At 48.6% G+C, this 23,789-nt stretch overlaps 2 protein-coding genes across 7 annotated transcripts in view; both read left to right on the top strand.

Annotated features, from left to right (window-relative positions):
- Window positions 1–697: 697 nt before the first annotated feature.
- Window positions 698–23,357, top strand: HTR1D (5-hydroxytryptamine receptor 1D). Of its 5 annotated transcripts, none has more exons than XM_084958646.1 (3): window positions 698–936; window positions 3,010–3,133; window positions 20,767–23,357. In XM_084958646.1, the coding sequence occupies exon 3, from the start codon at window positions 21,363–21,365 to the stop codon at window positions 22,494–22,496; it is 1,134 nt and encodes a 377-aa protein (XP_084814772.1). In that variant the 5' UTR covers window positions 698–936; window positions 3,010–3,133; window positions 20,767–21,362; the 3' UTR covers window positions 22,497–23,357.
- LUZP1 (leucine zipper protein 1) overlaps window positions 698–23,789 on the top strand; it is a 139,069-nt gene continuing 115,977 nt past the window's right edge. For both annotated transcript variants that reach the window (XM_021095509.2, XM_021095506.2), the window contains exon 1: window positions 698–936. The gene's annotated coding sequence lies outside the window, so the exon portion shown is untranslated. The remainder of the gene's footprint in view (window positions 937–23,789) is intronic.

Genomic DNA, 23,789 nt, shown 5'->3' with positions numbered 1-23,789 from the left:
TGCTTGAATGAGGGAGGAAGCTGTCCCTTCCTGCCTCTCTGACCTCAACTCCTACTACTGACTCCCCTGGCGTCGCTATTGCTTCCCCATCTTTCTGCAGAGGTCACTCCCTCACCTCCTGTCTTCGCTCAGATGCAACCTTCCCAGGGAGGCCTCCCCTGATCCGCAAGCCTGCACCTCTCTCCCTCTTTTCCCGGCTTCGTTCCCTCCATCCGATTTACCTCTATAAGCCCTCCGTACGTTTTACACAGGACATTCATGTAAGCGCCATTGGGCCCATATCTGTTGTTCACTGGTCTGTCCCCGGTGCCTAGCGCATACCTGACACAGAGATCAGTAAGTATTTGTTAAATGGGGGGGGGGGGGGATATCTAGCCAGGGATAAACACAGGGGACAGGGACTGATGGAGGAGGCTTCACCAGGTATCTGGGCAGGGCCCACTTCTCACCACCCTCCGGACCCAGCCCGTCCTCTCTTCTACAGGTGGGTTCCGGGGAGGACCGACACCGTCTGGTGCCTTTCCCACCTCCCTTCCTTAGCGCCCACCCACCCCCGGGACTGGGGTTGCGGCGAGGGCGGAGGCGGGGGCTCGGAGCTCCCCGCCTCTCGGCCGGGACTGGAAGGGGCCGAGCCTCCCTCCCAGCGGGCGGGGGGCAGAGGGGGAGGGAGCCTCGCGGGGGAGGAGCTGGGGGAGGGGAGTGAGGCGGAGCGGCGGGCGCGGGAAGGGGAGCTTGGAGAAGGAGCCGCAGGGCGCAGAGAGGTGGAGAGAGCGAAGGCGCGGGCCAGGGAGGAGCCCCCCCGGGCGGCGGGGCCCGGAGCTCCGCTGGGGGTCGCGGCGATGAAGAAGCGGCCGCCGGCGAGGAGACAAGGCACTGCTCGCGGAAGAGGACCCGCGAGGGCGAGGCCGAGGTCCGCACCTGCGTGCCCCGAAGCGGGTAAGCGTTTGGAACCTGGTGGCGCCCGGGAGGGGGTGCGGGGCCCACGCAGCGGCTCGCAGTTTGGCCGTCCCGGTGTGAGCTGGTCGGGGAGGTGGCGCTCTCCTCCTCGCCCTGCGGGCCCAGGTGTCCCACCTCTCAGCACCTTCGGACGGGAGGGGCACGCGCGGAAAAGGGGTCCCCGAGGACCTGCCCAGCTGGAGGGGCGCGTCGGGGGCGCGGTCCGGAGCCCCAGGATGGAGGGTGGGCCGAGGCAGCACCCGGGGGGCGGCTGCGGGATCCCTGCCAAGCTTTTCGATTGCGGTGAACGGGATCGAGATCTGGCGGGGCCGGGGGCTGCGACGCCCCCACGTGGCCCCAGGCGGCGGAGGGAAACCCGGCGCCGCCCCCTGTCGGCCAGGTCCCAGCGCCGCGGGGCCGCCCCTTTATGTAGGGGAGTCGGAGGCGCGTCTAGCGGGGAGCCTCGGCTTCCAGACTAGCGTGGTGGTTCTGACTCGCTTTGTGTGACCTTGGGCGGGTCACTGCGTCTGTTCGAACCTCAATTTGCACAGCTGTCCAATGGAGAGGATAATTCTCCCACCCTGCAGGATCTGTGGGAAAAAAATTTGAATGTCTTTTTAAAAACTGTAAAGTTCAGTGCAAATCCCAGGTAAATTACGTAATGGCAGAAATGGAAAGACACTAAGAAATCTGCTTTATTGCAGGTGCAGAGAGTGGGGAATAAATCTTGCCCAAGGTCATACTGCTTGTTAAGAGAATGTTAGACTAAAGTCCTTTGTATCACCAGCTCTGGGGAGGTTCAAGGATTAAGAGCAAGGGCTCTCAGTCAGACTAGCTGCATTAGCAAACGGGGCTAGGCTATTTATTAGCTTGGAAAAGCCCATAACCTCTCTGAGCCTTGGTTTTCTCTCGTGTAAAATGAGGATTAGAACGGCCACCTCACTGGGTTGCTGTGCAAATCAAAGAGAGTCATTGCTCGGCACAGCACTGGCCGCAGACAACAGCTCAGGCTTTGGTGGCCATCATTGCTCTGGTTGGCAGGAGCAACCTCTCCCTCTCTTCATTGCCGTCAGCTTCCAGTGTTTTTTAATTGACCATGCATTGTGGGTCTTTGCTCTCCTCTGGGTGGCCCAGCCACTAGCCAGGGTCTTAGCCTTCCTCACAAGGACATCAGGGGACTCTTTGCCAACAGCAGCCAGAAAAGCCATCTGAGCACCTGGGTCTTCTGCAGCCTTCTGTCTTATCCAGCTGTTGGGGAGAAGTGGGTGGTCTTTGTCATGGAGGCATCGGGAAGCCAGGACCTACAGGATGGCATGGGAGGGAGGGGGCAGGCCACCTGGACATGGCTGAAAAGGCCTAGGGCCTCTTCCCCTCCTAAAGGTGCATAGACAAGCCCAGAAACACAGAGATGCTTCCTCAGTTTGTCAGGTGCCTGGTGGATAAATAATGAGGGTGGATAGGCTGGCTCATCCCTTCTCTCCCAGGCCACAGATGGATGACTGTGCTTCCTAGGGAGAATGATGTGAATGTGAGCAGAAATACAGATTCTGGAGTTCCCGTTGTGGCTTAGCAGTAACGAACCCAACTAGTATCCTTAAGGATGCGGGTTCAATCCCTGGCCTCGTTCAGTGAGTTAAGGATCTGGGGTTGCCATGAGCTGTAGTGTAGGTCACAAATACGGCTTGGATCTGGCATTGCTGTGGCTGTGGTGTAGGCCAGCAGCTGCAGCTCTGATTCGACCTCTAGCCTGGGAGCTTCCGTATGCTGCACAAGCAGCCCTAAAAAGCAAAAAAAAAAAAAAAAAGAAAAGAAATACAGATTCTCAGAGCTGGGAGTTCCCAGGACATGAGAGGTCCCTCTCATTGCAGAGATGACTCCCATCTAAGGCCCACAGAGGGGCAGAGCCCTGCCAAGGTCATCAGTGTCCTCCAGGAAGCTGAATTCAGCAGACACTGTTCAATCTTTGACTTGCTCTGCGGACTGCTCCTCCCCCTGAAAACACTGTCTTTTCCTGGCTCCTGTGACTTATCACCACCGTGTGTTTTTCCTCCTTTCTCTCTGTTGTTTTTGCAGGTTCATCCTCCTTTCTACAGCCATTAGCTGCTCCGCCCTCCCAGGCCCTCCTCTCGCCTCGTGGTAGACACTCTCCCTGCCCCATGGGCTCTAGTTACCGCCTCTGTGCACAAGATGCAGCTATGTATGTCTCCAGCCCAGATCGCTCTTCAAGCTGTAGATCCATGTTTGTTGTTGGTTTTTTGTTTGTTTGTTTGTTTGTTTTTGTCTTTGCCTTTTCTAGGGCCCCTCCCGCAGTCCCCAAGCTAGGGGTCTAACCAAAACTGTAGCCACTGGCCTACACCAGGGCCAAAGCAACGTGGGATCCGAGCCGCATCTGCGACCTACACCACAGCTCACGGCAACGCCAGATCCTTAACCCACTGAGCAAGGGCAGGGACCGAACCCGCAACCTCATGGTTCCTAGTCGGATTCGTTTCTGCTGCGCCATGATGAGAACTCTGATCCATGTTTGTTGTTAGCCAGGCACTGTTCTAGGCCCTGGGGATATAGCAGTGAGCTAGACAGAAGGTGTGGGGGGGGAGGGACGCAGGGGAGACAAGCCATAAACAAACAGGCAGAAAGTATCAGATATGGTTAAGTCCTAAAATGAGCATGAAGCACGGTGATATGATAAAGGTTGAGAGATACTTAATGTTGGCTGATCAAAGCTTTACCAAAGGAGGTGATATTGAATGGGAGGTGGCTGGTAAGAGATGAGGTCAGAGGGGTGGCTGGGGAGTGGGGGAATCATATAAGGCCTTGCAGGCCATGGTGAGGATTTTGGATTTCTGAAATAAACAGGAGAGAGGGAATGTAATTACATAAGCCTTGCATAAGAGTTACCCTGTGCTGACTGCAAGCCTATTGTGCTCCAGTCACTAGAGCGGGGAGGAAATAGGTGAGGCTTCAAGGAGCTTCCAGCCACAGGTGTACGAGACAAACAAACCAGGAGTCAGGAAAGGGTTTAAAGGATGGAGATTTTGTATCAGAAAAGGCTTCCTAGAGGAAGTGGCTTTGAGAAGGGCCTCAGAGAGTGGATTACCGTAGTTATATAGGAAGGGAAATGGGAAAGATTGCTCTTCCAGGCAGAGGGAACAGCCTGAACCAAGACAAATGCGTGTAGAGAAGTCAGGGAAGAGGAGACAGAACTTGTAGGGGAGTGAGAGTCAGGCTAGGTAGTTAGGGAGTCTGGGCTGTTCAAAACAAGGCCCTAGACCTGACTATTTATTTGCTGTGTAACCTTGAGCCAATTGCATTACATTTCTGAGCCTCAGCTTCCTCGTTTATAAAAGGGAGATAATTGGTTACATGCTGGAGGAGAGAAGGAGAGTTTCCTGGATGATCTAGTGGTTAGGCCTTGGTGCTTTCACTACTGTGGCCCAGGTTCAATCCCTGCTCTGGGAACTGAGATCCCACATTAAGCTGCTGCATACCTCACCCCCCGCCAAAAAAAAAAAAAAAAAAAAAAAAAACAAGTGCTGGGGAGGAAGAGAAGAAGGGGAAAAGATTCCAAGTGTTGAGGATAGGTGAGTAAGAACAGATAATGCCTACAAAGGAAGAAACAGTCAGGAGGGGCTAGTGTGGATGAGGAAGATTGTGGCTCAGTTGAGTATAGGTTCCCTATGGGACGTCCAGGAGGAATGCCCAAAGGACATTTGTAGCCAGAGGTATAAGCAAGGGGTGGGGTGCAAAAGTAAAACAGTCACTGTGCTTCTTTCATTCATTCTTTGAGTAAATTGTTACTGAACCACTGTCAATATTGAGCCCAGAACATCTCATGGGGAGAGAGGCCCACGAGCACTGGAGGATGAAGAGAATGTACAGTATGAATCATGGACAGGAGGCACCAGCTGGCATAGAGGAGAAAGGCGGACCCCGCTTTGGTGGAAGGAATGGACAAGTTTCAGCAAAGAGAAGTCAGTTGAATTTAGTCCTGAGGGTGACAGTGGAGTTGGACGGGTGGTTGAGGCAGAAGGGTATCCCACACAGAGGTCCCCGGGCTTCATGACTCACATGTCCCCCCTCCCTTCTGGAACTCAAGACCAACAGGAAGACAGGCAGTCAGCAGGTGAGCCCAGTCGAGGGGAGTCCAGTGTGATGTGTAAGAAGACCCGTGGGGTGCGGAGGAGGGAGCATTAGTTCCATCTCTAGCATCCAGAGAAACTTCCGGAGAGGGTGGAGGAAATGAGAGAAAGGGCATTTCAGGTAGAGGGAACAGCTCAGAGGAATGAGAGAATGTGTTTTGCAAGAGGACGTCTCAGCCAAGCTGGAGGTGGGGTCTCTTGCTGAGTGCGGGTCAACAGGAGGATGAGAAGAAGGCTGGACTGTGCAATCTCTGGATAGATAAGCAATAGGAAAGGAAGATAAAGGATTTGACATGCATGGCAGGAAAGGTTCAGCTCTTCTTCACCTGGGCTGATTCCATCTGTCCTCCAGAGCTCAGCTTCAGAACGTCTTTTGGCAGGGGGGTGGGATCTTAGGGTTGCAGCAGGTTATTTGTCCTCCCTACATTCCCATGGCTCCACTGTCATCCTCTGTGGTCCCAGGTTCTAGGAGGGTTTCTGTGTCTTCCTAAGAGCAGGGTCCACACGTGTGTTGCTCTTGCTGACATGTAAACCTTAAGTAAAGAGCTATTGAATAGATGAGGAAACAGGCTCAGACAGGTTGAGTAACTTGCCTAAGGTCACAGGACTAATAAATGGCAGAGTTGGGAAGCAGAGTCCGTCCACCTAACTCCAAAGCTCTACCTGACTCCAAAGCTTACGTTCTCATCACGACTGTATTGTGCCTCCCAGCAGGGAAAGCAGATGGTGAATACTGGCTTTGGATCCTGTAAACACCAACAAATTCAGTGTTTAATTTCTAGGAAATGAATTCCTGTTGTTAGCACGCTGTTCATCCAAGTCTGGAGAAGACAGCATCTCTGTCCTGAAAACAATTTCACTTCCTCAGCTCAAGTCCCTTTAAGGGACCCAGATGTGTAGCATCTGGCAGGGAGGGGCAGGTTGAGCTCCAGGGCCAGGGGATGCAGCCCTAAAGGCTGCCTGTAGAGTGTGGTCTGCCCTGCCAGTCTACTCCCAGGATTACTCCCCTAGGGCAGAAACTCAGATGGGAGGAGGGGGAGACACTTTGAAAGTGTCAGAAGCATATGTGGTGTGAAATGGGCGTGAGAGCATCTGGATGCTCCTGTCCTGGATGCTGCTGCAGACAGGAGGCTGTGGAAGGAGCATGCGTGGGAGTCTGAGGACTTGGTCTCTGTGTGTAACTCTGTGTGACCTTGGGCAAGTGTCTTACCCTCTTTCTATGTCTGCACATAGAGTTGCAGGGAGTTGGAGCCGATGACTCCTGAGAGTGCTTCCTGCTCTGACACCATGATCCCTCTTAATCTCAGGGCTGGCATTACTGTTACCCCTCATACAACTCAGCGTGGTCAGTGGAGCAGTCGCATCCCCTGGGAGCCTGTCTGAAATACAGAATCTCAGACCCACAGAATCAGAATCTGCATTTTTTTGGGGAAAGGTTCCTGGGCCAGGAATCAAACCCACCCCACAGCTGTAACCAGAGCCACAGCAGTGGTGACCTCAAGTCCTTGTTGAACGAGAAGGGAACTCCTACACTTTTGTTTTGTTTTTTTTTCTTTTTTGACCCTCTCTATCAGGCCAGATGCTACAGAGATGCCACAGATCTTGAGTGCCACAGCAGGAACTCCAACCCCTGTGTTTTTATTTTATTTTGTTTGTCTTTTTAGGGCGTCACCCACGGCATATGGAGACTCCTAGGCTTGGAGTCTAATTGGATCTGTAGCTGCCAGCCTCCACCACAGCCACAGAGCCACGTCTGCAACGTACGCCATAGCTCACAGCAATGCCGGATCCTTAACCCACTGAGTGAGGCCAGGGATCAAACCCGCGTCCTCATGGACACTAGTCAGGCTCATTACCCATGGCAGGAACTCCCCTGCATTTTTAATAAGACTTTAGGTAATGCATGTATACATTCGAGTGTGAGAAGCACTGCAGTAACCACCCTCCTGCCCTTCTCTTTGGGCCACGCAGAGAAGGCAGGCAGAGGATTGTGTGCTGAGTGCGGGATGAAGGTGTCATGCACCTTCCCATCACTGGGCCTGGCAGAGAGAGACCCCATTCGGGCAAGAATGATGGAGCCTGGCACATAACAAGTACCCAGTAGAGATTTTTCTGTTGTGCACCAGCATGTGTGGTTAAATATTTGTGAATAAAGAAGGGAGTGGAACTGACTTGACTCAGCACCTTTTCTGAGTGATGGAGCTTGGAGCCAGGTTCCCGTTCTAGATCTCCAGTGCCCTAGCTCTGGGACCTTAGGCAAGCCATTTCTTTGAGCCTCAGCTTCCTCCCTTGGGATATGGGTGTAATAATAGCTTCAACTTCAGAGGGTTGTGATCAGACTTAAATGAGTTGATATGGGAGAAGTGCTTTAAACAGTAAGTTTAGGAGCCCATAGCAAGCTCTTAATAATGTTGGCCATCACTTTACCACTGCTGCTATTCCTGACCTTGCCCACACGGCAGCACCCTGTACTATCCCAACCCTTTCCTGGGACTACACTATTTCTTTCATGAGAGTAGAGTCCCAAAATAACCCTTGGGGGGCGGTATCACCTGGTTGTAACCACTGGGTTCTAGAGCAATGCTCTGCAATAGAAATACAATGCAAGCCACACATGTAATTTTAGATCTAGAAAATTTAGAGGTAGCCATGTTAAAAAAACAAAAAAACAAAAAACGAAGGAGTTCCCGTCGTAGTGTAGTGGAAATGAATCCAACTAGGCACCATGAGGTTTTGGGTTCGATCCCTGGCCTTGCTCAGTGGGTTGAGGATCTGGTGTTCCCGTGAGCTGTGGTGTATGTTGCAGACACGGCTTAGGTCTGGGCTTGCTGTGTCTGTGGCATAGCCTGGCAGCTGTAGCTCCAGTTAGACCCCTAGCCTGGGAAACTCCATATGCAGGTGCAGCCCTAAAAAAAAAAAAAAAAAAAAAAAAAATGCAGTTTGGAGTTCCCACTGTGATGCAGTGGGATAGGCAACGTCTTGGGAATGCTGGGACGTAGGTTCAATTCCCTGGCACAGTGGGTTAAGGATCTGGCCTTTGGCTTAGGTTGCAACTGTGGCTCGGATCTGATCCCTGGCCCAGGAACTCCATATGCTGCAGGGCAGCCAAAAAAGAAAAGAAAAATTATCAATCAGATATTTTACATTCTTTTTTGAACTAAGTCTTTGAAATCCAGTGTGTTTTACACTCACAGCAGTACATCTCAGTGGTTATATTTCAAGCCCTCAGTGTCCACATGAGGCTATTCTAGAGTGTCTCAGCGCTGGCTCTCAGTCCCAGCTGTGCCACGTGTTACCTTGGGCTTGCCTTGTGGCCTTGGGCTACTTCACCTCTCTGGATCTTGGTTTCTTCATCTGCAAAATGGGGAAAGCAACTCTGCCCCAAGGGGCAGTACGTAGTAGGGGCAGATGATGAGAGCTGAAAACCTCTTTGCCCCCTTTCTCACAAGCGTGGGACAATCTGGTGAGAGCCTTTGAATGCATTTAGTCATTGGAGGTGGTCGCTTCCCTGTTGAGGCTGGTAGCTAACCCAGGGCAAGGCTGAAAGTAGGCAGGGTTTTTTTTTTTTTTCTTGTGTTGCCCTACCTGTTACAGAGGAACAAGCTTTACCTGCCTTTGGCCTTTTAAAGATAACCAGCTTGCCAGTGATGAAGATAATCAGAGATCATCCAAGCCAGTGGATGCCAACCCTGGCTGTACCTTGGAAACATGTGGGGAGCTTTGAACACTTACAGTGCCTGGACACTACCCCTCAGGGGTAAGGCCTGGACATCTGGGTTTTTTTGTTTTGTTTTGCTTTTAGGGCTGCACCCAAGGCATATGGAAGTTCCCAGGCTGGAGGTCGAATCTGAGCTACAGCTGCTGGCCTACGCCACAGCCACAGCATCTCGGAATCCTAGCCATGTGTGCGACCAACACCAGAGCTCACAGCAACACCAGATCCTTAATCCACTGAATGAGGCCAGGGATCGAACCCACATCCTCATGGATCCTAGTTGGGTTTGTTAACCGCTGAGCCACACTTATTGACCTCTTGCCCTAGGCCAAACGTCAGGGCTATAGGAGCTAATAAGATATGTCCCTGCACTTAGTGTCCAGTGATAGAGACAGCCCTGTGTGGGAAGAGCTTCTGGGCATCCAGAATGACTAGGGTGGGGGGAGGATAAAACAGGCTTCCTGGGGAGATGCCAGAGCTTCTTCCTGAAGGGTGACTTAATTTCCGGGCAGAGGACACGGCAGAGACAAAGGTGTAGGGCAGGAAACAGCACTGGGGCATGGGTGTGACAGCAGGGTGCTAGAGAAAAAAACGAGCCAATCAGTGCTGCTGGGGTGTGCAGGTCAGAGCCAGCTAGGTTTGGAGGTGATGCTGGAAATGTAATTAAAGACCAGTTTATGAAGGGTCCTTAAACCAAGCTGTGGAGCTGGAACTTAATCCCAGGTGCAATAGGAGCCACTGGACTATTTTAAGGGAGTAACATGGTTAGACTTGTTACAAGGAGGATTCCAGATGTGATACGGTAAGAGAATGGAAAGGAGGCATGAGTGGAGGCAGGGAGACCACTGAAGCCAGAAAAGCCATCGGCCTACAAAAAGACAGTGGCAATCTGGGTAGAGAAGGAAAAGAGCCAAGGCAGAGTCAGGTTTAGGCAGTAGTACTGGTGGAATTTAGTCATTCAGTGAATGACAGGACTCTATCAGTCAGCTCTGGCTGTGTAACAAGCCATCCTCAAACTCCATGGATTAAAACCATGACATTGATTACAACTCATGCATCTGGAAATTGACTGATTTAATCCGAACTGTCCTTGGCATTTCTGTTGATCTTAGCTGGGCTCACCCATGTGTCTGCCCATCAGTGGAGGAGCTTTGTTCTCAGAGGGGATTGACTGGGGCCAACAGCATGAGCAGCTCTGCTCCATGTGTCTTATCTCCTCCTCTAGGGACTGGTATCTAGCCCACACATGTTCTTCTCCTGGAGATGGCAGGGTGCAAGCAGAAACACACACAGCCTCTTGAGAACTAGATTTGGAATTGGCTCACTGTCACCTCCGCCTCACTCTGTTAGCCAGAGCTAGTCCATGCTGAGCCCAGAAGCAAGAAGCAAGAAAACATATGTCTCCTCTTGACAAGATGGAGGCAGTGTGGGGTAGTAGAAACACCGAGCTGAGAGGGAAGTGGGACTTTGCTCTGTGATCTCGAGCAAATCACCCACCTCTCTGGGCCTCAGCAGTTTCAGCTGTTTCAATTGGCTTATATCATTTTAAAAGATCCTTCCAGGAGTTCCTGTTTTGGCTCATCAGGTTAAGAACCCTACATAGTCTCTGTGAGGATATGGGTTCGATCCCTGGCCTCATCCAGTGGGTTAAGGATCTGGCATGGCCCCAGGCTGCAGTGTAGGTCACAAGATGTGGCTCAGATCCAGTGTTGCTGAGGCTGTGGCCCCAGCTATAGCTCCAATTCAACCCCTATCCCAGGAACTTCCATATGCTGTCCTGCAGTTGTTTTTTGGTGTTTTTGTTTGTTTGTTTGTTTGTTTTTTAAAGGTTCCCTCCAGATCCTGTTTGCTCCTAGGGAGGGACTATTAATTACAACTAACGAAAATGTGTTGGAGTTCCTGTTGTGGCTCAGCAGTAACGAACCAACTAGTATTCATGAGAATGTAGGTTTGATCCCTGGCCCCACTCAGTAGGTTAAGAATCTGGTGTTGCCGTGAGCAGTGGTGTAGGTTGCAGACACAGCTCGGATCCAGGCATGGCCCTAAAAGGCAATACATACATACATACATACATATGTACATACATACATAGAATGTATTGAGCACCTACTACCTGGCTGGTGCTTTCTACTCAGCTCACCTGTGGCCTTGGTACTGTTATCATCCCTATTTTTCACATGAAGAAACTAGGCTCAAAAGGTTAAGGTTCAGGTCAATGTCTCCCTTTGACTAGAACTGGTGCCTTGGGTTCTTTGGCACTTAACCACTACCTTTGTGGCTAAACTTTTTACCAAACAAAAGTGCCCCAAACACAAGTGTACAGCATGGTGTATTTTCACAAAATAAATAGACCTTGTTCAAGACATGAACGTGGAGTTCCCGTCATGGCACAGTGGTTAACGAATCTGACTAGGAACCATGAGGTTGAGGGTTCGATCCCTGGCCTTGCTCAGTGGGTTAAGGATTGGGCGTTGCCATAAGCTGTAGTGTAGGTCAAAGACGCGGCTCGGATCACGCATTGCTGTGGCTCTGGTGTAGGCGGGTAGCTATAGCTCCAATTAGACTCCTAGCCTGGGAACCTCCATATGCCATGGGAGCGGCCCTAGAAAAGGCAAAAAGACCCAAAAAAAAAAAAAAAAAAAAGACATGAACATGACCTTCACCCAGAAGCCCTCCTCATGCTCCCTCCCAGTCACTACATCCCTCCCCTCAAGCACAAAACACTAGCATGACTTTCATCCATGTAGGTCAGTTTTCCCCATTCAGTTCATCATCTTGATGAAGTCTGACTCACGTGGGAGCCATAATGTTGAGTTTCTTCTGCTCTCCGTATGCCTGTGGGATTCATCCATGTGGCTCTGTGTGGTGGGGAGCTGGGGCTCATTCTCACTGACATGTGGTATTCTGCTGTGTGAATGTGCCCCAGTGTATTTATCCATTCTCTTGTTGATGTTTGTTTGGCTGCTTTCCAGTTTGGAGTTGTTCAGTAACGCTGTTATGAACAATTCTTGCACATGCCTTCTGGTGAACATTCGCACATGTTTTTGTTGGGTATGTAAATGGGAGTGGAAGTTCTGGGTCAGAGGTTTGGCTACTTTTTTTTTTTCTTTAATTTTTATATTTTTGGCTATACCTGTGGCATGAGCAAGTCCCCAGGCCGGGATTGAACCTGTGCCACAGCAGTGACCACGCCAGATCATTAACCTGCTGAGCCACCACGGAACTCTTACTTTTTATTTTTTGACATTTTCCAGATTTTATAGTTAGAGAAACTGTGGTGAAAGGTTGACGTGCTCAAGAAACTGATCACAGGAATTCCCTTGTGGCACAGTGGGTTAAGAATGTGGTGTTGTCACTGCAGCAGCTTGGGTCGCTGCTATGGCATGGGTTCGATCCCTGGCCATAGAAATTCCATATGCCATGGGCTCCCCACCCCCCACAAAAGCAACTGATTAGATTTCAAAACTTGCATTCAGATATTGATTGATTGATTGATAGACACACACTCATGTTAAAACTTTAAAGCTTTTCTCACATGTATTATTTCATACCACCTGCCTGACACCCCCCCCCAGAAGATAGACCTGATACCCTGATTTTACAGAGGAGAAGGCTGAGAACCATGGAGGTTCCCTGCAGGAGAGAAAGGGATGAACCAACAGCTGTGGGTGTGCTTTATAAGATATAAGCACTCTTCAGATTTGGGGACTATGGTTTCCCCCTCCAGGTCTCACTCATCCGTACCAGCTTCTAGGGAAAGAATAGACACCAGTTCCTCTGTGGGGGAGTTATTCTACTTCAACAAATCATTATCATGGCCTTGGTTTTTTTTTCCTCCAAAAGGTCGGATGTGCTTCTGAGGATACATTAAACCCATACATCCTCTTTGTTTCTGCCAAGGTTTTGTCATTTGCTTCAGCTAAAATAAAGATCCTTCTGAAAGGGGAGGTGACTAATCTTCCTGCCTGCTGAATGGGTGGAACACTGGGTAGGAAGCCTTAGTTAAGAGTAATGAAAAGGACACTTGCAGTGTGACAGCCACTGTGCCTTCTCTGAATCCACCCAGCAGTTCTGGGGGGTAAGGTCCTGGGACCCCAATTTATGGATGAAGAAGAAAAGCACAGGAGGCAATGAGATCCTGCTGTACAGCACAGCGAACTATATCTAGTCACATGGAACATGATAGAGGATAATGTGAGGAAAAGAATATATATATGTGTGTGACTGGGTCACTTGGCTGTACAGTAGAAATCGACAACAGTGTAAACCAACTATAATGGAAAAAGTAAAATCATTTAAAAACGTTCTTAAAGTTGAAATGAATGGACAATAACTAGTAACATGAAAATATAAAGCAAACCGTTAAAGGTAAGCATATAGTCAAATTCAGAATACTATAATATTGTAATACTCTGTTAATCATTTAACTATACTATGAAAGTTAAAGGATACAAGTATCAAGAATAACTGTAGCTGTAATAATTTGTTAATGGATCCACTATATAAGAAATGATAAAGTGTGACATCAAAAACATAAAATGTGTTGAGGATACATTAGGAGAGCCTTTATATGTGATCAAAGTTATGTTATCAGTTTAATATAGACTATTATACCTATAAAAAAAAGAAAAGAAAAGCATAGGAGAGAGTTCCCGTTGTGGCTCAGCGGATTAAGAACCCAGGCAGTGTCCCTGAGGATAGGAGTTTGATCCTGGCTCTGCTCAGTGTGTTAAGGATCTGGCATTGCTGCAAGCTGCAGCATAGGTCACAGATATGGCTCAGATCCCTGGTTTCTGTGGCTGTAGTGTAGGCTCCAGCTGCAGTTTCAATTGAATCCCTCGCCTGGGAACTTCCATATGCCACAGGTGTGCTCCTAAAAAAAAAAAAAAAAAAGAAAGAAAAGGAAAAGAAAACTGCAGGAGGTGAAATGACTTGCCTCCATCCCACAGTAGGGATTGTTTGGTGGAGAGGAACTGAAAATCTTCGATCTGATTACTCTTTCTCAGGGCCTCTTGGGTCCATTTGAACTGGCTTAACTAGAAGAAGTGTGAATTGGTTCAAATGAGGTTTCCTGGGTCCAGAGGCTTCTCATGGGTCAGGAGCATCACTGGGCCTGGAGGTTGTTCCCCTTTCTCTCTCTCTGCTCCTTTCTCTGCTCCATTTTCCTATCTTTCTCTGCAGACCTTATTTTGTTTGTTTCTTTGTTTACTTATAGCTTTTCTGCTCCCCCCCCCCCCCGCAAACTTGCCCTGGCCATGGTCATAGCTGTGGCCTGACTCCCACCCCAGCATCCTTGACTTCCTCCCCCTCCATCATCTCTCTGCCCAACTGCTCACAGTCTCTGTACTAAATTCCCAAGAGAGAATCTCCTGGGCTCATTTTGGCTCACATGTCCACCCTGGTCAGTCAGCTGTGGTCACAGGTGGTCTGTGGACCAAGTTGGGATTGGGATCCAGGTCTGTCTGCCTGCTTTTTCCCCTCCCATTCCTCTGCAGAGATGCTGGAGCCAGGGGCTACCTGATGTGGCTGGAGTCTGTATGATCAGGACTCCAGGGGATATGCTGCTGGGCTAGGGGGAGGCTGAGGAAGGTCCTCACTACTGCCGTGCTGGCCCCTGGGGGTGTGGTGAGGGTAAACTCCCTGGTATGGTTGGTAGTTCTGACAGTGGCCAACATCACTCACTAAAATTTCTGCCGAGGGAGGAGACCTGAACAAGAGACCTAGAGAAATCAGAGAAGTCAGCATTTACTATGTTGGGCATTTGGATCTGACATGTTCTTACCACTTTTCCTCAAACTCCTATGAGGTGTAAATTATCACTTCTATCCCTGAGGGACATAAGTTTAAGTGACCTGCCCAATGGCCACAGCAAGAAAGTGGAGCAGTGGAGATTGGGACCTAAGACCACCTTAGCCACTTGCCTCCAGCTCTGTTACCATGGTTACGTTTGTTTAGGACTCTATGGTTACAACACATCACATACATGGTCTTAGTGGAACTACTAATACCCCCTTGGGGCAGTATAGTCATGCTCATGTTCCCGTTTTACCAATGAAGAAACTGAGGGTCAAAGAGAAATCATGATTTGCCCGTGATTCCCCCACTGGATAGTGGCAGAGCTGGACCCAGAACCCAGATCTTCAGGACTCAGATATATCATTAGATATTAATATACCAAAATCAATGTATCAGTTGGTTGGAAGTATGGTTCCAATGCTACCAATGCTGGTAGTGCGGTTCTCTTTTTATAATGTAAAAATTGATTAAGAAGAATTACAAGGAGTTCCCTTTGTGGCTCAGCAGGTTAAGAACCCAACATGGTGTCCATGAGGATGCTGGTTCGATCCCTGGCCTCTCTCAGTGGATTAAGGATCCGGCAATGCTGTTGCTGCAAGCTGTGGCCTAGGTCGCAGATGCAGCTAGGAGCTAGTGTTCTCATGGCTGTGGTGTAGGCTGGCAGCTGCAGCTCTAATTTGACCCCTAGTCTGGGAACTTCCATATACTGCAGCTGCAGCCATAAAAGAAAAAAGAAAAAAATTATAAAACGTATCCCCTACAAAAGAGTATGCCATATATTTGGATTAAAGGATAATAATAAATATCCATGTACTCACCACCACCTTAAAAAAATAGAACATCGTTGATACCTTAAAGTCCCTCTGGGATTACATTCCCACCTCCTTTCCCCTCCAAGGATAACGGCTTTCCTGAGTTTTGTATTTAATGTTTCTTTGCTTTTCCTTATGGCTTTGCCACATATATTTATATCCTTAAACAGTTTGTTTCTTCTGGCACGTTTTTGACGTTGGCACTAAGTGTTATGTTTGTGAAAATCATCCAGTCTGATGCAGGCGCTTTGGTTTACCCAGTTTTGCTTCTCTGTAGCACCCATCGTAGGAATGTGCCAAATCCTGCCTTTCATCCCGCTGCTGATGGACACTTGGGTGGTTTCCAGTTGTTTGCTGTTACAGTCAGTCCCACCGTGACTGTTCTTCCATCTGCTGGGGAACACTTCGGAGTCTCTCTGTCTGACATACCTGGGAGTGAAATGACTGAGTCATGAGATTATCGTTACATCTTTAGATTTAGGACCAAATTGTTTGCTAACAAGGGTCCTTCGGTTTAGACTCTCCTGGCGGTAGGTGACAATTCCTGTTGCTCTACATCTTTACCAACTGATAGGACTCCATTCAATTAAAACTTTTTATCAGGAGTTCCCCTTGTGGCTTAGTGGTGACGAACCCAACTTGTATCCCTGAAGACATGGGTTCAATCCCTGGCCCCTCAGTGGGTTAAGGATCGGGCCTTGCCCTGAGCTGTGGTGTGGGTCGCAGACATGGCTTGGATCCTGCATTGCTCTGGCACAGGCTGGCAGCTGCAGCTCTAATTCGACCCCTAGCCTGGGAACTTCCATATGCCACACCCAGGGCCCTAAGAAGACAAAAAAACAAAAAAACAAAAAAAAAATTTTTTTTTTAATCTATCTGCTGGCTGAAGATGGAATCTCACTGTTGTTTCAATTTGTATTTTTTATTTTGTTATGTCATGAGAGAGAGGTTGTTGACTGTAGAGCTACAGTCTGTATCTCCAAAGGTAGCTGGACTGTGGGGAATCCCCCCAGCTTTGTTCAGGCTGGAGACAGGAGGCAGGAGAGGAGGGAGGAGGCCTCAGAATCATTCGGGTAGTTTCCTGCCAAGCTACAGCCCGGCATTCCTGACCGAGGCGATCCACCCTGTCCTTCTTCCCAAGATGTCACCCACCAGCCTCTCAGGCCTTTCTGAGCCCACACCTTTCACTGGAATGAGGTCACTGGAATGCCTGGAACCCAAGGAGTGACCGCCTGGGTTTGTGAGGCAAGCGCGCCGGCCTTCCGTGAGACATGACAGCACCTGCCTCACCCAGACCATCTGGAGGGATGAAAATTCCAAACAGTCCAACCCGACTTCACATTTCCCCTGTGAACCAAAGTGGGAGGAAATCTTTAGCCAGGGGTCTTTGGGGTGGAGCATGGGACAAGGGGGTTAGGGTGGCAGGAGGGATCACCATTTTCACTTATCACCATGGGATCCCAAACCAGCTACGCTCCTAGAAGCACACATGCCTTAAGGCTTTTCTTCCTGAACTGAGGCAGTGTGGAGATGAGTGGAAATTTCAGAGCTGGCCCTGGACCGAGTTTTTCCACTTCCACCTGGATGACCTTGGGCAGCTGATATCACCTTTCTGAGCACTGGTTGGCTGATTTGTAAGTTGGGGGCCGTAGGTGGAGTGACTCTTAGCCACAGGGCTAACCCAGCACCTGGAACATACTAAGAGCTTCATGAAAGATATTGTGATAATATCCTTCAAACTTTGGGAATGTTTTAGAGCAGGTGGCTTAAGATTTTTTTGTTTGTTTGTTTTTTGTTTTTTTTGTCTTTCGTCTTTTTCAGGGCTGCACCCGCAGCATATGGAGGTTCCCAGGCTAGGGGTTGAATCGGAGCTATAGCTGCCGGCCACAGCCACAGCCACAGCAACGCCAGTTCTGAGCCACGTCTGCAACCTACACCGCCCGCAGCTTACAGCAATGCCAGATCCTTAACCCACTGAGTGAGGCCAGGGATCGAACCCTCAACCTCATGGTTCCTAGTGGATTCGTTTCTGCTGCACCACAATGGGAACTCCAAGATGGGCTTTCTTAATTAAAAAAGAAAAGAAAAGAAAAAGGATGGGTTTTCTTTTTCTTTCTTTTTTTTTTTTTTAGGACTGCACCTGTGGCATATGGAGGTTCCCAGGCTAGGGGTCAAATCAGAACTATACCTGCCAGCCACAGACACAGACACAGCCACAGCAACATGGGATCCAAACCGCATCTGCAACCTACACCATAGCTCACTGCAACACTGGATCCTTAACCCACTGAGCGAGGCCAGGGATTGAACCTGCATCCTCATGGGTCCTAGTCAGGTTTGTTAACCACTGAGCCATGAAGGGAACTCCCAAGATGGGTTTTCTTAAACTGAGATTTTCCCCCTCTTCTAGGCATATATTTTCTAAAAATGAAGCCCTTGCAATTTGGGGGTGAGGTGGGAGGGAGACTACCACATTGCAGGTTTAGCTTCTTAATGTTCTTAATGTTTTAAAAACAATCAGGAGTTCCCTGGTGGCCTAGCTGGTTAAGGATTTGGCACTGTCTCTGCTGTGGTTATTACTGTGGCAAGGGTTTGATCCCTGGCCTGGGAACTTCCACATGCCATGGGTGCAGCAAAAAAATTAAAACAAATTAAAAGATTAAAATCAACTGGAGTTCCTATAATGGCACAATAGAATTGGCGGCATCTCTGCAGCACCAGGACACAAGTCTGATCCTCAGCCTGACACAATGGGTTAAAGCATCTGGTATTACTGCAGCTGCAGCATAGGTCACAGCTGCAGTTCAGATCTCATCCCTGAGCCTAGGAACTCCATATGCCAAAGGGCGGCTGAAAAAGAAAAAAAATTTCAAATCAAATCAATCACCAGACATAGACTGAACCTTCCCAACAAAGCCCTGAGCCAGGTAGACAGGAAGGGGAGTAGGATGATAATGATTCTTGATACCTTTCAGCATTTTAGTGGGTTTCAGAGGCTGACCTTGCCAGAAGCTATAAAAGCTCCACAGCAGCCCTAGTTGCAAATGGGGTAGCTCCTGTTTGGGGAAGAAATCTGAGACCTAAGGACTTGTCCAAGGTTTAGGAAGGCTGGGGTAGAACAAGGATTAGAGCCCAGATTGCCCCAATCCAAGCCAGACTCTCCCTTGTGCCCTGCTGCCTTCCACACATGCTGCCAGCCACCCCCAAACCCTATCCCCTACCTGCCTTTGATCTTGCCTTTCCAGCCACCAAGAATGCCATCCCTTTTGACTCCTGAAACCCTTCTTTTTTTTGGCCACACCTGTAGCAAGTGGAATTTCCTGGGTCAGGGGCCAAATCTGCACCACAGCAGTGACCTGAGCCACTGCAATGACAATACCGGATCCTTAAGCCACTGCACCATAGGAAATTCCTAAGCCCTTCTCCTTAATGTAGGCAACCAGGGGAACAACGTGCATCCCTTAGGGATGATATTGTGGGAGTTCCTGTTGTGGCTTAGCAGGTTAAGAACGCAACTAGTATCTACGAGGATGCAGATTGACTCCTTGGCCTTGCTCAGTGGGTTAAGGATCCGGTGTTGCCAAAAGCTGGGGTGTGCTTGTATCCCGCATTGCTGTACCTGTGGTTTAGGCTGGCAACTGCAGCTCCAATTTGACCCCTAGTCTGGGAATTTCTGTATGCTACAAGGGGTAGCCCTAAAAAGAAAAGAGAATGATATTGTGGAAGCGACTGATGAAGCATTGTTTGAAATATATTACATTGAAAAACATACAAACTAGGAAACAAATTCATACATAATAATCACATTTTTTTTAAAGTATGTATGTATGTGTATATATATTCTGCCTTGCCAGCTCCATCCTAGGATCCTTGAAACCATGGGCCTGCTTCCCTTGCTGGGCTGTGAATGCTCTCAGGGCAAGACCTATTTTCCAAGTTGACCTGGAAAAGATAAAATGAATTATAGGAATTTGTGATGGAGTTGTAGCATTCCACACAAGGCAGGGGGAGACACAGTGGGGCTGTGGATAGGGCTAAAGGGTCCTGACATTCTTTTTGCCATCCTCATACCTCCAGGGACTGCCTGCCAGGCCCCAGGGACTTCAGACCCCAAGGTCTTGCCCATGTCCTAAGTACTGAAACGCAGATTCAAGTCTACAGGCACCAAGGAGAAAAGAAAACAATTCTTCAAGATTTTTGTGACTGGATTTCCCGTTGTTGCACAGCAGACGCGAATCCGACTAGGAACCATGAGGTTGTGGGTTCGATCCCTGGCCTCGCTCAGTGGACTAAGGATCTGGCGTTGCTGTGAGCTGTGGTGTAGGTCACAGACACGGCTCGAATCCTGAGTTGCTATGGCTGTGGTGTAAGCTGGCAGCTGTAACTCCGATTAGACCCCTAGCCTGGGAACCTCCATATGCTGAGGGTACGGCCCTAAAAAGCAAAATAAATAAATAAATAAATAATTTTAAAAAATCATTTAAAAAAAAAAAAGACTTTTGTGACTAAATTTCCAATTTTCATTTGGAAAGCCAAATACACTTTTTGCATTTAAACTTTCACCATGAAAAATGCTCAGGATTTTACTTTTTGCAGTTAATTTCTTTGCTTAACAAAAAAGTGGGTTTTTTTGTTTTTGTTTTTTTTTGGCCACACCTGTGAAAATTCCTGGGCCAGGAATCAAACCTATGCTGCAGTAACCACCAAGTTGCAACATCGACACCAGGTACCTAACCCGTTGAGCCACACAGGAACTCCTACAAAAAGATGTTTCTGTTTCTTTTTGTTTTGTTTTGCTTTAAGAGTCATGCATACTAACTTTAGGAAATTCGGAAAATTCATAGGAATGGAAGAAAGATCACCTCCACCTCCCCAGTTCTTAGAGAAATGCATTGTAACAATTTGATATCTTTCCCAGTGGCTTGTGAGTGTGTGTGTACAGAGTAATTTTGTTTAGTTTCCTTTGTTGCTGAATAAATAGGACTATTTCTGATTGACAATGTACAGGACCGATTTCATGTACTTGTAACAAGCCTGTGATGCTTCCAAGAGCTATGCCGCTTTACCCCCTCTGGGAATTGTGGGGGTGAGGCACACTACCCTCCCCTGCAGTCTCCTGACATTTCTGAGAATGCCAGTTTCGCTGCATCACTGCCAGCACTCAGCAGTGTCCTTTTAATCTTATGGGTGATCTCAAGTGTCTATGTTGCCCTTCTAGAACCTAACTCTACTTTTTTTCATTCTTTAACCCCCAGAACTTCTGAACATGTGCCCTTCTCGATGAACCCACAGTGATCTGTTTGTTTTGCCTTCTTACCAGCTCATGCATTCTTCGAGTCTTGGTAACCGGAATGTTTTGTCTGTTCAGGCTCAAAACGTTTCAGTGGGACAGGAACCAAAGTTAAGTACCTCATCATGGGTCCTGACGAACCTGGGAAAACTGTGAGCTGTTGACTGCACTGCCTCTCTGAATCAGCTGGTTCTTCTTTTTGTCTTTGGTTTTCAAAGCTCCCCAAAGGCAACCTGAAATCCAGAATCTTCTCAGAATAGGATGGGGGAAAATTCTGAAGTTCTCATTAAACCCAGTTATCTCTCAAGCTTTGGAAGGAGCCAAAATGCCAAAGGCAAGAATTCCAGAGCTTTGCCGACACTGTTGTGATTTCCTGATAAATGTCTAACAAATCCAGCATGTGTCCACTGGGCCTGGCCAGCTGCTGGGCAAAGTTCCAGAACAGTGAGACATCTTGGGATTCATCTGGTTTAGGAAAGACCTTTAACTCCCAGGTGGTAGTCACCTCAACGTTCTTTAAATAGTCAAGTGTTGATGTCTTTTCACTGTGGTCTGTTCTGATGGCTGACCCCTACCAGCGTGAAACAGAAGGATGACCTTTTTCTGTGAACAGGACAACTGTGAAGGAGGGAGCTGTGTGTGTGAAAGTCTGTGGGAAGAGAGAGCCACCTAGAATGTCCCCACCAAACCAGTCAGTGGAAGACCTTCTGCAGGGGACTTCCAACAGATCCCTGAATGCCACAGAAACTCCAAAAGCTTGGGATCCAGGGACCCTCCAAGTCCTCAAAATTTCTCTCGCTGTGGTCCTCTCCATCATCACACTGGCCACTGTCCTTTCCAATGCCTTTGTACTCACTACCATCTTCCTGACCAGGAAGCTCCACACTCCAGCCAACTATCTCATTGGCTCCCTGGCCATGACAGACCTCTTAGTTTCCATCTTGGTCATGCCCATCAGCATCCCATATACCATCACCCAAACCTGGAGCTTTGGCCAACTCCTGTGTGACATCTGGCTGTCTTCTGACATCACATGCTGCACGGCCTCCATCCTGCATCTCTGTGTCATTGCTCTGGACAGGTACTGGGCCATCACGGATGCCCTGGAGTATAGTAAACGCCGGACAGCGGGCCACGCGGCCGCCATGATTGCCATTGTCTGGGCCATCTCCATCTGCATCTCCATCCCACCACTCTTTTGGCGGCAGGCCAGGGCTCATGAAGAGATATCAGACTGCCTGGTGAACACTTCTCAGATCTCCTACACCATCTACTCCACCTGTGGGGCCTTCTACATCCCATCTCTGTTGCTCATCATCCTCTATGGCCGGATCTACAGGGCCGCCCGGAACCGCATCTTGAATCCACCGTCACTCTACGGGAAGCGCTTCACCACAGCCCATCTCATCACAGGCTCTGCAGGCTCCTCGCTGTGCTCGCTCAACCCCAGCCTTCATGAGGAGCACGCTCATTCAGCCGGTTCCCCTCTCTTTTTCAACCACGTGAAAATCAAGCTTGCCGATAGTGTCCTAGAGCGCAAGAGGATTTCCGCTGCCCGAGAGAGGAAAGCCACTAAAACCCTGGGGATCATTCTGGGGGCTTTTATCATCTGCTGGTTGCCCTTCTTTGTTGCATCTCTGGTCCTCCCCATCTGCCGGGACTCCTGCTGGATCCACCCAGCCCTTTTTGACTTTTTCACCTGGCTAGGCTACTTAAACTCCCTCATCAATCCAATAATCTATACTGTGTTTAACGAAGAGTTTCGGCAAGCGTTTCAGAAAGTTGTCCATTTCCGAAAAGCCTTGTAGTCTTACTTGGTGGTGACTCTTGTTATCTTTTATGTCCTGTATCCCGATTGGAAGTGTCTTTTTTATTTTTTCTGAGAATTGGGTTAATCCTGATTCCTCAGGTTTGGGTTCAATGAGTAGAATTGTTCAGCATTCTTTTTCCTGTTGTCTTCCTGGCCTCTAGTCACCAAAAGCTGGGCAGCTGTGTGAAAGGGGACAAGACTTCACTTGGTGTAAGATTTTCATGGTTCACGCATGTTGGAAAGAATGTGACTCACAGGATTCCCCATCGATGCAATGCCGGCAGAAAGCTGCCTGACTCTCTAGAAAGACCCCAGGCTCAAAGGGGAGGGCTTTCTGGTCTACCTAAGTTTTCTATGGCGCTCAAAAGAGGGTAGATGAGATTAATGACCTGAGTTGAAAGAGAATTTGGAGTCAGAGAGAGGACTTTCCATTCCATGTGGCATCTTGATTGGAAAACAAGACCCAGGTATTTCTTTCACCAAGTCCTTCTTAGATGGACTCTCACTCAGTTCTTCATGGGGAGAGGTTCAGCATTTGAGGCTCCAGTGATTTAGAGTAACATATTGAGAAGCCAGGGGTAGGAGCATGTGGGATGGTTGGAATCAGATCAGCTACCCTGTGCCCATCGTCCTTCCCCCACCCTCTGCATCATGCTATTCTGCATCCTCCTTTCTGCATCATCCTAATGTTCTGAAGTTAATACCCACAGTTACCCCCCATTGAAGCAGATTGACAGGGTGGTCAAGTTTTAAATGGAACACCATTCTGAATTTTTTTCCTGAATTATTTTTTTATATCCCATTCTCACTAGAGATCTTAAAGTGTTGAGTCTTGCCAAATAAAAAGCATGAGACATCATGATCAGTAAAGTCTTTGAGTAATTTTTCCCCCTCTCCCTGGTTGTGGAAGCCTTTCTGTTAATTCAGTCCTTAGCATGTATTGAACACCTGGCATTTATTGTCTCATTAGAGCCTCAGAACAACAAAAGTCAGTATAACATGGTGGTTTGAGCTGAAGACCTGATACCTCAGTTCAAATCCATGTACTACCAATTTCTAACTGGGTGACCTTGGACAGATTTCATTTCTTTTCCTTTTTTTTTTTTTTTTTTTTTTTTTTTTTTTTTTTTTTTTGTCTTTTCTAGGGCCACGTCCGTGGCATATGGAGGTTCCCAGTCTAGGAGTCGAATCGGAGCTGTAGCTGCCGGCCTACACCACAGCCACAGCAACTTGGGCTCCAAGCCACGTCTGTGACCTACACCACAGCTCACAGCAACGCCGGGTCCTTAAC

Source organism: Sus scrofa, chromosome 6 (assembly GCF_054392235.1).
Source record: "Sus scrofa isolate SSC_HxYL_T2T_F1_AM1 chromosome 6, Sscrofa_HxYL_maternal_Yorkshire_Landrace_v2.0, whole genome shotgun sequence".
Classification (NCBI taxonomy): Eukaryota; Metazoa; Chordata; class Mammalia; order Artiodactyla; family Suidae; genus Sus; species Sus scrofa.
This window is presented reverse-complemented; position numbering and strand designations above follow the sequence as displayed.

Excerpts from the sequence above, each read along its gene's own strand:
- HTR1D (XM_005653367.4), top strand. The coding sequence starts at position 21,363 with ATGTCCCCACCAAACCAGTCAGTGGAAGACCTTCTGCAGGGGACTTCC.